At 54.7% G+C, this 13545-nt stretch overlaps 2 protein-coding genes across 5 annotated transcripts; both read right to left on the bottom strand.

Annotated features, from left to right (window-relative positions):
- Positions 1-110: 110 nt before the first annotated feature.
- Positions 111-3479, bottom strand: MYL6 (myosin light chain 6). 4 transcript variants are annotated; one of them, XM_072746285.1, is made up of 8 exons: positions 3164-3302; positions 2895-2922; positions 2646-2717; positions 1883-2026; positions 1481-1654; positions 1312-1389; positions 1000-1044; positions 111-299 (listed from the first exon to the last, which is right to left on the bottom strand). In XM_072746285.1, the coding sequence occupies exons 1-7, from the start codon at positions 3164-3166 to the stop codon at positions 1016-1018; spliced, it is 528 nt and encodes a 175-aa protein (XP_072602386.1). In that variant the 5' UTR covers positions 3167-3302; the 3' UTR covers positions 111-299; positions 1000-1015. The 4 variants fall into 4 exon arrangements, with proteins under 4 accessions (XP_072602386.1, XP_025857748.1, XP_072602387.1 ...); XM_026001963.2 differs by lacking the exon at positions 2646-2717 and having other exon boundaries at positions 3164-3479; XM_072746286.1 differs by lacking the exon at positions 1000-1044.
- On the bottom strand, positions 3455-8608 carry MYL6B (myosin light chain 6B). The gene is made up of 9 exons (XM_072746284.1): positions 7816-8608; positions 7414-7538; positions 5942-6164; positions 5196-5223; positions 4793-4936; positions 4388-4561; positions 3852-3929; positions 3684-3721; positions 3455-3557 (listed from the first exon to the last, which is right to left on the bottom strand). Exons 3-8 carry the CDS (start codon positions 6116-6118, stop codon positions 3693-3695), a joined length of 630 nt encoding a protein of 209 aa, XP_072602385.1. The 5' UTR covers positions 6119-6164; positions 7414-7538; positions 7816-8608; the 3' UTR covers positions 3455-3557; positions 3684-3692.
- Positions 8609-13545: the final 4937 nt, after the last annotated feature.

Below are 13545 nucleotides of genomic sequence, written 5' to 3'. Positions count from 1 at the left end.
CAAAGATGGATCCCCCAAGCCCTTCCCCAGCTTTTTTGACCCCTGGTCTATTGGCCGTGGATGGTCTTTCCTCCCCTTCACCCTGCTCAGGAAGGAAGGCAGAACCGTACTTAGGGCACAGAGCAAGTTTATTTGGTGACTGCTGACAGCAAATATCCAAGAGAGACAAGCTGGCAAAGGTGCTGTGACAAGAGGACCTAGGACGCCTTCGGGACTACATGCAGTCTCACACGGGGGAAGGCACGGGGCTCAGGCACACCAGGAACGTCCTCAGCCATTCAGCACCATACGGACGAGCTCTGTGGATCGGAGAGAGGGGTGAGCCAGGGAGTAGGGCCAAGGGGAGGGGTCCACCAGGGGCCAGGAGACCACAGGACCACAAAGGTAGCATGGGTGTGTGCCCGCAGAAACCAACCTTGGCTTTGCAGAGGAGCCACCTTGAGTCTGCCCAGTTCTCTCAGCCCCCAGCTCCCCTCCCACCAGCTGTTAGCCCCCCACCCTACCCTGAGCAGCAAGAACACAGCAGGAGGCAGAAAAGTTCTCAACTACACCTACAGCTATTGTCAGCCATTGGCAGGAGAAGACAGAGATTTGGGTTAGGGTACCTCCAAGCTGCCCAGCAGAAGGAAGAAGAAATGACTATTCTGCTATAGCAGCACAATGGGGCAGGTGACACCCCCCCCCATGCCAACCACCTGGGCCCCAGGGCCAAAGGATCACCATGAAGCAAGATGGGGACAGGCTGGTGTGAGTTCCCAGACACTGGCACCCTGGACCTGAGAAGCAAAACCTCAGAGCCCATTCTAGGAGAGGAGGTACCACAACCCCAGGCTGTCTTCCTCTTTGAGGAACCCCTCCCCTGCCCAGTCAGCTCCATGCAGAAACATGCTAGGAGGAAGTCAGATGGTAGTAGGGGAGGGGCAGGGACTAGAGAGCAGAGGTTGGGGAGAAAAACACTGGGGAGGGCAACTAGAGAAGGGAGGCTGGGAGGAGCCGTACCCGCCCCATGGGCCGGTCACCCCGACAGGATATGCCTCACAAACGCTGCAGGAAGGAAGAGACATTCATGGTGAAGACAAGACACAGACATGGGGTGAAGGGTTCAGGTGGTGGGGGAACAGACATTCCCTTTATTTTACTTCCCGTTCCTTCCCCACCCTTCACACATTACCCTTTTCTTTCCTGTCATACCCCCATGGCCTCCCACTCCCGGGCTGGGCCAGGCCCTGCCCTTTGCCTCCGGAGCCTCAAACACTTGGGCAAGAGCTGCCTGTATAACCGCTTCCTCCACGAGAGCCCCAAGTCCCTCACCTTCATAGTTGATACAACCATTGCTGTCCTCGTGCCCCGCCACCAGCATCTCTACTTCCTCCTCCGTCATCTTCTCACCTGCAGAGGGAAAGAAAAGCATTCTGGGATCTGGGTGGCAAGTGTGTGTCAGGTGGCACCTCAGCTCAAAGGAGCAAGGGCAGAGCCTTACCCAGCGTGACAAGAACGTGCCGGATCTCAGCACCCATGACAGTGCCATTCCCTTCCTTGTCAAACACCCGAAGGCCTTCGACATAGTCCTCATAGGTGCCCTGGTCCTTGTTCTTGGCTACAGTCTGCAGCATGGGCAGGAAGTGTTCAAAGTCCAGCACCTTCACATTCATCTCTGCCATAAAGGAGGGGGAAGGAAAGTCACCCGGGTCCTCAGGACTGAGGAGACTACGGGGCTCCCACGGGGGTAGGGGGCCCCCACTGAAAGCAGGAGAAATCTGTGGGATTTGCTCGTTGAGACAAACCTGCTTGAGGTCTGGGCCCATGAAGATAAAGGGAAGCTCTTAGCTGAAGAACTGTAGGCCCATTACCACACTGAGGAATAGTTCCTGAGGACCCTCACCATCGCTCTTGGGGTTCCCCAGGACCTTGAGCACCTCGGCGTTGGTGGGGTTCTGGCCCAGGGCCCTCATCACGTCCCCACACTGGCTGTACAGGATCTTGCCATCCCCTGTTCGATCAAACAGCTGAAAGGCCTCCTTGAACTCTGAAGATTCAGACATGATCAGCACTGAGCATGCGGGGGATTGACCAAACCCTGCCTCCCAAACCCCCTCAGCCCAGTCAACTCTTGATCATGCTGAGGAGACCAGGTGTTTGTACCACTGTATGCCCAGGTCCGCGGAGAGGGATCTAGCGTCCCTGCCTCCCTGCTCAGGTGTTCCGCATACTGACATGGCCTCCCCCTCCCCAGGGCGGGAGGGTAACAGCCACTTACACGCCCCTCTGCCGACAGCAAGCCCGCCCAGCCTCCTCACTACACTCAGGGCAGGAATTTGCCACCGCCCTGTCTGGGTCCTGTCCTTATAAGGAAGAGGGAGCAGCAGCCGGGGACCGGGGTCATCCCTGCCTGCCACTTTCCACCCCTCCGGTACAGACTTCCAGAGGGCACTGCTATGAAATATCCTCAGCAAATTCCCCTGTCCCCATTTTCACAGAATTCCAGGTCACTGCTTTCTACACTCTTCACAATCCCCGGCTGGGCGGGGGTGGGGGGGGAAGGGAGCTGGGGGCGTTGTTATCACAGGAGGAGGAAAGAGGCAGAAGCTGATTAAGGGACGGAGGAGCACAGGCAACTTAATACACCCTCCCCGCCCCGCACACACCGCAGGTGTTAGGTGACCAAGTTGTCTCAGGGCCACACCGCCTAACACTCACCCGGGGCTTGGGGCTCGGATCTAGGGTGGAAGGGGAGGGAGGAAGAAAGAGTGAGAAGAGAAAATGGAGGATGCCGAGGAGGGAGAGGAGACGGCAGGAAGTAGGTCCCGGGGGAGAAGAGAGGGCCGGCCGGGTGGGGGTAGTGCTGGAGGCGGGGGCCCCTCTCCCGAGACGCGACCTCAGCGGGGCTTACGTACCTGCGGTCTGGTCCTCGGTGAAATCACACTGCTCAGGGAAGAGGGGGGCCGTCAGCATCTCAACTGCAGCCCCCAAGCGTCCATCCCCGTCCCGCCAACTGAACTAACTCCTGCTCCGTGCTGGGGACTCGCTTCCCGCCAGGACAGGACCCCCGAACTCTCCAACCCCGCCCCCGACCTGCCAGGCCCTCGGGTTCGCTCCGCAAAGCCCCGCCCCGGCCTCCCGCCTCGCCCCGAGCCACGCTCCGCGTCCCGGGCCCGGGCCCCACCATCGCGACGTCGCGTCTCTGCGGGACCCTCTCCTGCAGCAATGGCTCCGGTGCCCGGCCCTGCCCTAGTCCTCGCGCGTCCCCGTGACGTCACCGCGCCGGCCCAGCCAATAGGAACGGCGGCCCGGCCTTATGCAGATGAGGGCCCTTCCCTCTGGCGCCGCGCTCCCTGCGGGGGCCGAGCCGCGGCGGCGGGTGGAGCGAGGCACGAGGGATCCGAGGGTCGGCGATCGGGGAGAGGAGAGGCCGCCCCCCGTCTCCCCACCCCCAAGAAAGCAGCAGTCGGACGCCTAGGGAGGAGCCGTCTCTTTATTTTGAAACAACAGGGGGCCTCCTAGTGGCAGGAACGTGCTTCCGCCGCCGGGGAGGGGCGCCGAGTCCGGCCCCGCCGCGCCTGTGGAAACGAGCCAAGCTGCCGAGGGCGGTCGCTCGCGCGGCCCCGTGGGCTCGCCTTCCCGGCTCCGTGGCCCAGCCGAGGGGAGGGACGGAAGCTGCCTCGGGTGCAGCGGGACGGCCCTACCTGTGGAGCTCAGACGCTGAGGATGTGCTTCAGGAAGGCTGCGGAGACGAGGCGGGAGGGTTCAGAAGCAGGCCCGGCTCCGGGTTCAGATAATCCGGGTCCTTCCCCCCCGCCCCCCGGACCGTGAGCCCCGGCCCCGCCGCTCCCGCCGCTCCCGCGGCCCCTCACCTTCATAGTTGATGCAGCCGTTGCTGTCCTCATGTCCGGCCAGGACGGTCTCCACCTCCTCCTCAGTCATCCTCTCTCCTGAGCCCGACAGAGCAGATCAGTCCCTGCCCACCCCCCGCCCTTCCTCTTCGGGGCGGTGCCCACCCCCCCCCCCCCCGGAAGCTTGGCGCCGAGCCGGAGCCCAAAGGAATCCTGGTAAGGGCCCCTCAGTGTGCCCTGCCTCTTCCTCCCACTGCACCTGCCCGCGCGCCTGCTGAACGCCTCCCCGGAGGGAAAGGGGGCGGGGGGCCACAGGTCACAGAGCACAGGCCTCTCTCCCACAGCAGAAAGTCAGGCTTTCCACCTGACCCCTCTCCTCTGTCCTGTGGGAGGCAACTGCACCCCCTCCCCTTACCTTCGGGTTCTGCCCCAGGGCTCCGACCTCCTTAGCCCCTGCCCATGGCCTGTAGGGCGGTAATGCTTACGGCCCTGCCTCCGTGCCTACTGGTCCGGCCCCTGCTCCCCGCCCATCCGCCCCTCTTCCGTCCCTGCCTCACCCAGGGTGGTGAGCACGTGTCTGAGCTCCGCGCCCATGACTTTGCCGTTCCCCTCTTTGTCAAACACTCGAAGCCCCTCCAGGTAGTCCTCGTATGTCCCTTGGTCCCGGTTCTTGGCGACTGCTTGGAGCATGGGCAGGAAAGTCTCGAAGTCCACACGCCGGGACTTCAGCTCTGGTGGTTGGAAACGGGAAGGAGGGGTTACTGTAGTGTCACCTTGGGCCCAGTTCCGTCCCTACCACCACGAAGCGTTTCATCCCGTTCAACGTTCAGGATGTTTTTCTAAAGGTGTCTGACAGTGTTTGAAGTCCTAAGAGCCACCCCAGCATCCTTTGTCACCTTGCCACCATTCCTCGGTTCCACCACCACATTGAAAACCCGCATTGCTCCAGGCATCCCCCTCACCATCACTCTTGGGGTTCCCCAGGATCCTGAGCACCTCGGCGTTGGTGGGGTTCTGGCCCAGAGCCCTCATCACATCCCCACACTGACCATACAGGATCTTGCCGTCCCCTACTCGATCAAACAGCTCAAAGGCCTCCTTGAACTCTGAAGTACAAGGAGAGGTCAGTGTTGATACCAGGGGTTCCCATCACCGCCCCCCCCCACCCCACCCCTGACAGAAAGGAGGTTCAGAAACTCTGAGCTAGAGCTGGGCAGAACGGAGGACACAGAGCACTAGGAGGAAGGTTCCAAGGTTGGGACTAGACGGTGGCGCTATCCAAGGTTGGGCTAGGGGAACAGAAAGAGGATCTGACCAGGGGCTTGGGGCTAGACGGTGCGGCTTAAGGGACCAGCTTCTCCTCACCCTCCAGCTGGTCCTTGTTAAACTCGATCTGTGGAAGAAAAGAGCAGGTGAGGAGGGATGACAGGGCTCACTGAATCTCTCTCCAGCACTCCTCCCAACCAACTGGCAGCCACTTCTGGGGAGGGGCCCAAAGAGACCAGGCTGGGAGCCCAGCCACCTCAGTCCCATTCCCAGCTCTGGACCTTGGGAGAATCCCAAGAGGAGGAATTATGGGGGGGAGGGTTTCCTGGGAACAGGGTTAATCCCATGCCACCTGTTCCCCTCCCTCCAGTGCCCTGAGCTCTGCATCCCTCACATAACTGGGGGCTGAACAAAGGCTAAATTTACCCCTGGCCCCCAGCTGTGATTGTCTAACAAGTCTGTCCTCCTCAGCCTTCCCTCCTGGGGTTCAGAGTTGTGGCTTTTAGAACCGAACAGTCAGCCAGGCACAGGCCCCAGCTCCCTCTCTTCACCTTGAAACTGTCCTCAGAACCCAGATGTTCCCCATCTTCCGGGTCCCTGCCTCCAGCAGAGGGGTCAGTGAGAATGTGTGTATGTACCCACACATATAGTATAGGTTAGAGGGAGAGAATAAGAAAGAACAGCAGTCATAAGCCTGGATGCTTCCAAATAGGGGACCAAGAGGGATCTCCAGTATCTGTGCAGTGCTCACCGAGTCCCTATCTTTTAGATACCCCTAACCACCTCGGCTGTTTCCCACCCTGTACCATCCCTTCCAAATTCTTCCCCACTCTCCCAAGACTCACCACCACTTTGGAGAGATCGATGGGGGGCTCCTGGGTTTTCTGAGGAGCTGGAGGGACAGCTGGAGCTGGCTCAGCCTTGGGCTTGGCAGGAGGGGCCCCTGCTGCTGGTTTGGCAGCAGGCTTGGAAATAGAGGGTCCCGCTGGTTTCTTCATAGGAACATCCTTCTTGGGAGGCATGATGTCCGGTGGCCAAAGGACAGTGTGCCGATGGGGGCACCCATCTCTGTTTAAATAGCCAGGGAGTCTGGGATGTCAAGGGGCGGGGGCAGGGGCAGGGAGCCAGTTGGCGGTGAGGAGGGTGAGATAGAGGAGAGATATGCCGGCCTGCCCTGGACTCCTATGGTTCAGGACTCCTGCCCCAAGGTCTTCTCTCTTCTGTTCACTAAGCCCCAAATGCTAGCCAGAACAATGGCCCCTTTGGGGGCAGGGGAAGGAAGCCAGAGACTGCCCAGAATGAGGGAGTTAACCTCCGGGGTAAGGATAGGATGCTTGCCAGTGACAGACACTGACACAGGGGTGAAGCAAAGAAGGGGACCCAGGCATTCCAGGCCTCGACCCCCCGACACAGAGTAGCCCTTTTGTTTTAGCAGCTTTAGACCCTTGAAGGCTGAGGCAGGGAGGGGGCCCTTGTGAACTGGGTTTGTTAGAGTGGAGTCTGAGAGGGGCACCTGGCTGGCTCAGTCAGTAGGGCATGTGACTCTTCATCTTGGAGTTGTGGGTTTGGGCCCCACACTGGGTGTGCAGACTACTTGAAAATAAAATCTTGGAATCCCTGGGTGGCGCAGCAGTTTGGCGCCTGCCTTTGGCCCAGGGCGCGATCCTGGGGACCCGGAATCGAATCCCACGTCGGGCTCCCGGTGCATGGAGCCTGCTTCTCCCTCTGCCTGTGTCTCTGCCTCTCTCTCTCTCTCTCTCTCTCTCTCTGTGTGTGTGTGTGACTATCATAAATAAATAAAAATTAAAAAAAAAAAGAAAAGAAAATCTTTAAAAAAAAAAGTGGGGTCCAGGAGCAGTGAAAGATGAAAAAACCAAGCAGCTCTTCCACTCCCCTCTGACTATAGTTGAGGAGCAGGGGCAGTTGACCCCACAGCCTATAATCCCCAAATCTTACAGTCACTGCCACCGTCTCCCAGCCCAGAACTGGAATTGTGCCAGTATAGATAAAGAACAGTAACATAAAGGAGTGTGATGACACCCCGCCCCCACGATCTCCTGTTCCCAGTATGGTTTTAAGGGTGAGGGTGGGAACAAGGATCAGGTTTAACACCCACCACCCACACTCCAAGGAAGGAACCCTTTTCCACAGGCCCCATGGTCGTCAAGTCAGAGGAAGGTAGGGAGCCTGCGGAGCCTGCAGGGACTCTGTGGTGCACCTGAGAGGAAGGGCAGGCCCTGGGAGGCCAGGGGCCTAAATCCTAAAATCTCTAATCCAAAAGGATGTGGGAGGTCCTATGGGTTCCAAAGGTACTTACCCACCAAGCAGAGAATGGTAACAACCCTGGCCCTGGCGCCAGGTTCCAAACCTTGCTGGGGGCACCGGGCAGGGTCTAAGTCGGAGGTGGCAGGGAGAGGGGAGGGGTTGCGGCTACTTTTGTTCCTGGGATAAGAAAGGAAAAGATTTAGGCAGCATTCTGAGGAAGAGTAGTGATTCCACTTAGACCCTGGGGTTCAGGGAATTGATGATTCGTCTCTCACTTGCAAAAATGCGTCTGAATCTCATTACTGAACACTGTCCCATTTTAGAAAAATCGGAATCGTTCCAGTCTCCCAGAACTCATCTCACTGACACACACGCACATGCACACGCACGCACCCACACCTCAAATCAAGCTTAAATAAAGGAAAGGGTCCCTCCCCAGCTCCCCAAAACTCACCCTGCGGGGTCCAGGTGAGGGCGGAGGCGGGGCTGGGAGGCCGCGGGCCCCGAAGGGTTAACGCCAGCGGCCTCGGAGCATGCCGGGAGTCGTAGTCCTCGCGCGCCCGCGGGCTCACGGGAAGGCCGCTGGCAGCTGGGAGACGTCGCCCGAGCGGCGGCTTCCGGCAGGTGGCGGCGGCGGTGACTCAGGCCGTTTGGGCACCCTCCGCGTCCCGGAGCTGAGCGGCGGTGACCGCTCTACAGCCCCCCCCCCCTGGCGCCAGAGCCGCGCGGGCCCGGGCATCTGCGACGCTGAGCGGACGGGCGGGCGCCGCCGAGGGGCCGTGTGACTTGGAACAGCAACTCCACCGAATTCTCCTTTCTTTTCTTTTTTTCTTTTTTTTTTTTTTTTCGGTAATGAGCTGCTGGTAGTTGAAGTAAATGTTAAGATTTGGGATTAGGCCTTGGCCACCTGCCCCGGCTCCTCCCACGGTGCAAGTGTCTCCATCCCGCGGCGCGGAGCCTCGGCTCTGCCTGGAACCGCGGGGCTGCGCCGCCCAGCGCCTCGGGCCTCACGCCTCCGTCCGCGCTGGTCTTCTCCTTCCCTAGACGCCCCCCGGGGCTGGGGCTGGGGCTGCAGGGGCTCGCGGGGCTCGCGGCTGACAGGCCGAGGGTCAGAGGAGGGGGCGGGCGGTGGGGGTGTGCAAGCCGCTCGGAAGAGTAGGGACGGTTGCCTACAGCGTAAGAGGAGGAGGAGGAGGAGGTCAGCCGCTCTCCGCGGAGGCCTTCACCAAGCCCTTTCCGCTTGGGCTGGGTTACCTCCGAGGAGCAGCCGAGGGGGAGCTGAAGAGAAGGGTCCCGTCGCGCCCCGCCGCGCCCCGCCGCGCCCCGCCGCGCCCCGCCGCGCCCCGCCGCGCCCCGCCGCGCCCCGCCGCGCCCCGCCCCTTTGGAATCCAGGTTCTGCTAGGTATTTGCTGGTAACCTCACGCAGGTTACCTCTGCCTCAATTTCCCCCATCTGTAACATAAGGATAACGCCACCCAGCTGATAAGGTTGTCGGGAGGATGAGATGTGTTAATGTCCGGAAAACAGACGGCCTGGCACAGAGTGAGTAGTGGTATAGAAGCGTTTGTGAAATAAATTTCCTTTAATCTTCCCAACCTATGAAGTAGTTGCTATTTGCCCACTGTTACATCCATAAAGGATCGCTAGGCCTGAAGAAATGGAGCAAGAAGAAATACATTTTGCATAAGTGTTTGGTACAAAGCTGGGGAAGAGCTGTATCACAAGTACCTTTTTTGTGTCTTTGATCATGTCAGCAATAGCTGATTTGGAAAATGTTTATCTAATTTTTTTTCTCTTCCCCGTGGTCTAGCTGTAGCCCTCTTGGCACTTTGTCAAGTAGAAGCCGTTATGGCATCATCTGACTTTATAACATTTTTGTCTGCTTTATAAAGAAGTAGTGCAAAGAGAAAACATGAAGACTCTTGGCAAACATACTGGAGGACTCTCCCTCATTTTTGCACTATTCTTGTCTTTTAATCTGGGAGCCCAACTTGGGACCCTGACAGCATGACCTAACACTTAATCGACTGAGCCACCCAAGCACCCCATAAGGAAGGTCAGGCATGGCTCCGTCTTTAAGGAACGGGAAACTGAGACGCCCAGAGTCTCTGCTTCTTTTGCCAATGTGATCTAGAGTATGGGAGCAGAGTCAAGGTTCAAATGTAAATCTAAAAAATAAAAAGTGAATCTAACTCCAAAGTCCTTGTTTTGTGTTTATTTTTTATTTTTTTAAGTAGGCTTCATGCCTAGGGCAGAGCCCAGCTCGGGGCTTAAGCTCAAGACCTGAGCCAAGATCAAGAGTCAGACACCCCCTTTGCTAGTTTCATTTTTTAATTTTTATTATTTGATAGAGCACACAAGCAGGGGTAAGTGGAAGAGGGAGAAAGAAGCAGGGATCCCAATGTGGGGCTTGATCCCAGGACCCTGGGATCATGACCTGAGCCAAAGGCACACACTCAACTGACTGAGCTACCCAGATGCCCGTAGTTTCATTTTTTTAATGCTCTAAACTAGCGGTTCCCATATTTAGCTGTTCTTTAGAATCTCCTGAGAACTTTGTAAATAGACAAACTTGCAGACTCTGCCCCCAAAGATTCTGACTCTGGGTCTGTGTTAGGGCCTGGGAATCTTTTTGAAATATTTTTAGCTATGGAAAGGACAGAGAACAAACTGAGTTAATTACAGCTTTAAATATATATATATATTTTATTTTATTCATGAGAGACAGAGAGGCAGAGACATAGGCAGAGGAAGAAGCAGGCTCCAAGCAGGGAACCTGATGCAGGACTCGATTCCAGACCCCAGGATCATGCCCGGAGTCGAAGGCAGACGCTCAACCACTGAGCCACCCAGGCGTCCCTAACTACAGCTTTAATAAAAGGAATGATCTTTTCAGAATGTGTATTTGATCGTGTCATCTCCCTACCTAAAATCCTTCCATGTATTTTGGTAAAGACTAAATCTTTAGTTGGTTCACAAAACCCAGCAGTTTCAAACACTGCTTCCTTGTATCAGTTACACCTCTATACCAGCCACATCTACTAGCTCGCAGATCTTTAAGGATGTCCTGGTCCCTTTTCTCAGGTTATTGCTACTGTCTTTTATATCTCTGCTCTCCCTCCCTTCCAACACGCACTTTCTAAGGCCAAGTAGGGTAAGGTGCCTGGCATATACTGGGCAAATATCTGTAGAATGAATGGGTATTTGGATAAAAGGGAAGAATCAAGGATAGACGCTGATACTAGTAAGTTGATGAGATAGATTGGGGATTCAGGAGATTGAGAGAGTTCCCAGGTATTTTTACCTTGCATTAGAATATGAGGTGATTGATTTGCTAAAAGAGGAAATAGGAGGAAGTGGCTTGAGAAGGTAGTGAAGGTTTGAAACAGGTACTATGGAAAGTGGGAGACAGCTTACTGGGGAGCCAGTCAATACTCAATTGAGGTGTACTGAGTGCCTACTCTGTGCTCCCTACGTGAATTTGCTGAGCAGCTTAAAGGGTGGTTGCAGTGGGAGCTCATGTAACAATGCCAGGTAGTGATTTCCTCCTTCCGACAGTATTCTGCTGCTTGGACGATGGAGCTAGAGCAAAGAGGCAGCTGGAATGGTAATGGATCTAGACAATGGAGTTTTGTGGAGTAGGGATGATGGATGAACATGAAAGTGAGGAAGTTGGGAGTCTGAGTAAAAGAGGGTTTGTGGTCTAGGCCAAATAGAGGAGTAAGTACAGAAGTGACCCATTAGGACGTGTGGCTGTGTCAGAGGATAGAATGTGCAACCTGTGATCTTAGGGTCATGAGTTCAAGTCCCACATTGGGTGTAGAGCTAAAAAAAAAAAAAAAAAAAAAGGAAAAAAAAGGTGTAGAGCTTTCTTCAAAAAAAAAAAAAAAGAAAGAAAAAGAGAAAACGAAAGAAAGAAAGAAAGAAAGAAAAAAGTGACCTATTAGATTGAGAGAATATAAAAAGTCACTAACAGTCTTGGGTCTCGGGGATCCCTGGGTGGCGCAGCGGTTTGGCGCCTGCCTTTGGCCCAGGGCGCGATCCTCTCTCTCTCTGTGTGTGACTATCATAAATAAATTAAAATAAAAAAAAAACAGTCTTGGGTCTCAATGAGGTTGAGAAGTAAGATGCTTGGAGATCTCACAGCTGTTGAAGGAAATAATGCATTTGAGATTAAAATTCCAAAGACTGGGGATCCCTGGGTGGCGCAGCGGTTTGGCGCTTGCCTTTGGCCCAGGGCGCAATCCTGGAGACCCGGGATCGAATCTCACGTCGGGCTCCTGGTGCATGGAGCCTGCTTCTCCCTCTGCCTGTGTCTCTGGCTCTGTCTCTCCTTCTGTCTCTCAAGAATAAATAAAATAAAAAATCTTAAAATAAAATAAAATTCCAAAGACTATAGAGGAAGACAGGAATAGGGTGTGAATGGTTGAAAGGATAGAGACATGAAGGTTGTTGGATCTGAGGAGAATGTTCTTTAGGGCTTTTTCAATAGTAAGTAGCAAAAATCTGACTAAACCTGGGTAACCAATAAAGAGGATTTATTGGCTTATGTAACTGAAAAGTCAAGAGGTACGGAGGGTTTCAAGTTCATTTTGATCCAGAATTTCATGACATCACAAAAGGATTTTCAAAAAAAACAAAAACAAAAAAAGAGGATTTTCTATTTTTCTGGCCACTGTCCTCCATTTGTTAGCTTCTTACTTGAATTCTCTCCTGGAGTCATATCTGGCTTGGCTGTGCAGGCATCACATCCTTATACCACAAGAGGAAGAGAGTGAGCTTTTCTTTTTTAATTTGGAAGTATTTATTTGTATTTTTTTAAAATTTTTATTTATTTATGATAGTCACAGAGAGAGAGAGAGGCAGAGACACAGGCAGAGGGAGAAGCAGGCTCTATGCACCGGGAGCCTGACGTGGGATTCGATCCCGGGTCTCCAGGATCGCACCCTGGGCCAAAGGCAGGCGCCAAACCGCTGCACCACCCAGGGATCCCTATTTGCATTCTTTTTAAAGTAAGCTTTATGCCCAACATGGGGCTTGAACTCATGACCCTGAGATCAGGAGTCTCCTGCTGTCCTGACAGAGCCACACACACCAGAGGGAGCCCTCCTTCACCATTGGAATCGGTTCCTGAACTTCACTCTGACGGACTTAGAAAAATGCTGCCATCAAGCCTGGAATTCATCACCATGACTAGGGAAACAGCATGCCCTGTGTGGCAACGGCTGGAGTTTGCCCGCCCCCGTGACAAGGAGGATGGCGTTACCCTGCCCCACAGGCCAGTTGGGGTTTGTCTGCCTTTGGAGGTAGACTGGAGCCCATCCAAACGGGAAGGAGTAGAAGGACACTGGGGAGGGAGCCTACGTTGTCCGCCACAAGGAGGAACTCTGATGGTGATTACCCAAGAGCCTGTGGCATACGTTGGAGACACAGGGTGACAGCAGTATTCAGGGGGCCGTGCCCTTCGGTAAGTATGGAGTGGGTGTGTGGTTAGTGAATGACAGAGACGGTAGAGACGGTGTATCAACTCGAAAGGAGCTGAGATTTAATTAATTAATTAATTAATTAATTAATTTTTTTTTTTTTCATGAGAGACACAGGCAGAGGGAGAAGCAGGCTCCCCGCCGGGAGCCCGTCGCGGGACTCGATCCCAGGACCCCAGGATCACGCCGGGAGCCAAAGGCAGACACTCAACCGCTGAGCCACCCAGGTGTCCAAGGAGCTGAGATTTTTTGAGAATAACAATGGGGAAGCAGCTTTGGGGTGCAAGGAGAATGTGGACCCCACCTCCCAGGTGAGTGAGGTCTCTTAGCAGGTGAGCCAGGTTTCAGAGGAGGCCAGAGCGAGCTTTGTTTAAATAAAGGTAAAGACTTTTAGGATGTAGAGTGGGCAGGCAGTGTTAGGTAGACACAGGTTTGCAGAGATGACATAAGGCCCCTCAGCTGCTCTCTTAGCTCCCCTTTATCCTCCGACCCTCTCTAATGTTCAGTTGTGTGTGTGTATTCACTCTATTGCCTGAGCCTAGATTTTTAGCTCTTTCTGTTGAGGTATAATTGACATGTAACATGAGTTTTAGGTGCATAACATAATGATTCTCTATTTATATATATTGTGAGATAATCACACAGAAAAGAATTGTTTTCTTATGATGAAAACTTATAAGATTTCTCTTAGCAACTTTCAA

The sequence above is a fragment of the Vulpes vulpes genome, unplaced genomic scaffold (assembly GCF_048418805.1).
Source record: "Vulpes vulpes isolate BD-2025 unplaced genomic scaffold, VulVul3 u000000697, whole genome shotgun sequence".
Classification (NCBI taxonomy): Eukaryota; Metazoa; Chordata; class Mammalia; order Carnivora; family Canidae; genus Vulpes; species Vulpes vulpes.
The sequence above is the reverse complement of the archived record's forward strand: the minus strand, read 5'-3'. Positions and strand labels throughout refer to the sequence as shown.